The sequence below is a fragment of the Littorina saxatilis genome, linkage group LG8 (assembly GCF_037325665.1).
Source record: "Littorina saxatilis isolate snail1 linkage group LG8, US_GU_Lsax_2.0, whole genome shotgun sequence".
NCBI classification, from domain to species: Eukaryota; Metazoa; Mollusca; class Gastropoda; order Littorinimorpha; family Littorinidae; genus Littorina; species Littorina saxatilis.
Genome location: NC_090252.1, coordinates 32311799 through 32314298, shown reverse-complemented (window position 1 = coordinate 32314298; position 2500 = coordinate 32311799). Strand labels below are relative to the sequence as shown.

General features: G+C 37.6%; 1 protein-coding gene across 1 annotated transcript in view; it reads left to right on the top strand.

Moving 5' to 3' along the window:
• The window catches only part of LOC138973326 (uncharacterized), a 10735-nt gene that overhangs the window by 6972 nt on the left and 1263 nt on the right, over window positions 1-2500 (top strand). Inside the window, exons 10-11 of the mRNA XM_070346053.1 lie at window positions 31-138; window positions 1160-1330. Of these exons, the coding sequence (XP_070202154.1) occupies window positions 31-138; window positions 1160-1330 (279 nt within the window). The remainder of the gene's footprint in view (window positions 1-30; window positions 139-1159; window positions 1331-2500) is intronic.

The following is a 2500-nucleotide window of genomic DNA, read 5'->3' as shown; positions in this document are numbered from 1 at the left end:
CGAACTAGACAGTGCTATTTGACCTTGCAGAGAGGCGACAGAAAGACTTGTCAGAGAGACGAGCGAAGGGAATACAGGCAACCAGGAACAGTCTCTTGACTCGCAACCTGTAGTGCCCATGAGAGAACAGACAGACAGGTATTGTATGGTATCTACCGAGTAAACGACATGCCTGTACTCAAACAGTTTCGTTTCACATTCTGTTGCTTGTCCACCGTGTATCATATGTCATGGCATATCACCGACATTAAATACGGATATGAAAACAAGCAAAGCACATGTAAAGACGTCGTGTGTGTTTTGAGTGTTCATGTATAAAGGTTCTTTGCCTTCTGTGACTCACATAATGAATCGATGAGCTATATAATAAGACGGTAGGAAAGTTTGCCTACAGATGCATTTTTGAATTTCACTCCGTTGTTTGAAGGACAATCTCCTGTCTTCCTTTATTTCAAAATGAAACATTCAATCAACATATACAATTTATTCGGCGTGGTTCCGAAAACATCTGCTTGTAATAAATCGTGTTATATGCAAATCGTGTTTACACATCCGTATAACAGAAGCTACTCTAGATAAGAGTTGCCGTTAGAGTTGCAGTAAATTTGAGTAGTGCTAATGTGATGTACATGACGACCCAAAGCATTAATGCACACGGTAGGCACACTACACAATTATCATGCATGTTGTCACAGCAATCAGTGCTAAATAAAAGTCTTCTGTATTATAAACGTATGCCAAATTTATGTATTTTGCCAGTCTGAGCATTGCAAGTGCATAATTATCTGTTGTCAATGTAATAAGCGCTCATGAAATATTTACTCACAATTTAGTCAGTGCTGTTATGATTTATGTCGTAATTTTAGTTAGTGCTGATATGATTTATGTCGTCACACTAGTCAGTGCTGATATGATTTATGTCGTCACACTAGTCAGTGCTGATATGATTTATGTCGTCACACTAGTCGGTGCTGATATGATTTATGTCGTAACATTAGTCAGAGCTGATATGACTTATGTCGTAACATCAGTTAGTGCTAATATGATGTATGTCGTCTCATAAGTCGATGCTGCTAAGATGTATGTCGTCATTTGAAATTAGAGTAAATGTGATACCTGTTCTTAACCTATTCAATGTTCTTGCGATTTCTGTCGTCAGCTTAAAAGCAGAAGCAGCACCTGAATCGCCTGGGAGTACGGGCAGCCATACAATATCAGATGCAGAGACGGACGCGAGTGATTCAGACACCGGAAATGACGACAAAGACGAGATCCGACAACGTCTTATTGATCATAATGTGGCATTTGTTATGGTCGGTCGCGTTATGAAGTAAGTATCTACATTTACTACATTGTGTTGCACAATTCCAAAAGTACGGTTAGAATGACTAACTTAGTGGGCCATTGCATATGCCTGGATTAAATGCTAAGCATACTCCGAAAAGTTAGGATACTCTACCTTAAAAACGCCCTTTAGTATACCTAGAATAAAATATAAGCCTACGGAAGATTCTTACACTCTAGGGCCGAATCCACAAGAAATAGGTCAAACATTATTCCTGGATTTTATGTGTGGCAGGGTCGAAGGGCTGGAAGCAAGAATAAGCAAGAAGTAGCACGTGTTGCAGAATCTCAAACGCAAGGCTAGAGTGACCAAGAAATCAGGTATTCAATAGGCATGGAGTAAAATATAAAGCATAAAGTATCAGATCATGGATTTTCTATGCACCAACTTGGTTTAGCAGAATGTCGAGTATTAGGTCAGAATTAAGAAGAAATAAAGCGACTCAAATGGTCGATGATATCTTAAAGGTAATAAGCAATTGTCTGTTCTTTGTATACAAATCAACTCACCATCTAAGACGTGGCAAGGCTCGATATTTTTTGTTATACATGGAATAACATTGCCCGTTCCCTTGGACATGCTCCGAAATGAAAAGCCTGGGTGCATGCTTTATGCACATCATGTTTGATGCATTCATTTCTGAACAGCGTTTTTGCTAACATTATTTAATTTAAAAAAAAACTAACTATGCATAGGAAGCAGCCAAAATGTGTATTTTTGGTATGTAATGCGATGGCCTAATCATAAGTAAAATTCTGGCTAGATCAGGGATTTTGGACCAAACAGTTCTCACGGGAAGGGTTCTTTCTTTGACAAGTCAAGTGGAGTCAAGTCAATATTTATTTAAAAAACAACAAACAAGGTTTACATGAATAAAATCAAAGCAGCACCGCCTTGATATGGCCCTTCGTGGTCGGCTGGGCGTTAAGCAAACAAACAAACTAACATGAATACAAAACACACAACAATGCAATAAACACGACAAGAAAGATATAATTATGTAATAATGAGACACAACACTTCTAATTAACCGAAAATAAATCAAGCTTAATTCGTAACTAAATAATTGTAATCATACATTTTTTTTACAGGAATGTATATGTTTCTGTGTTCGTTTTCGTTTTAATAAAAAAAAAACGTGATCAAATAATTGAA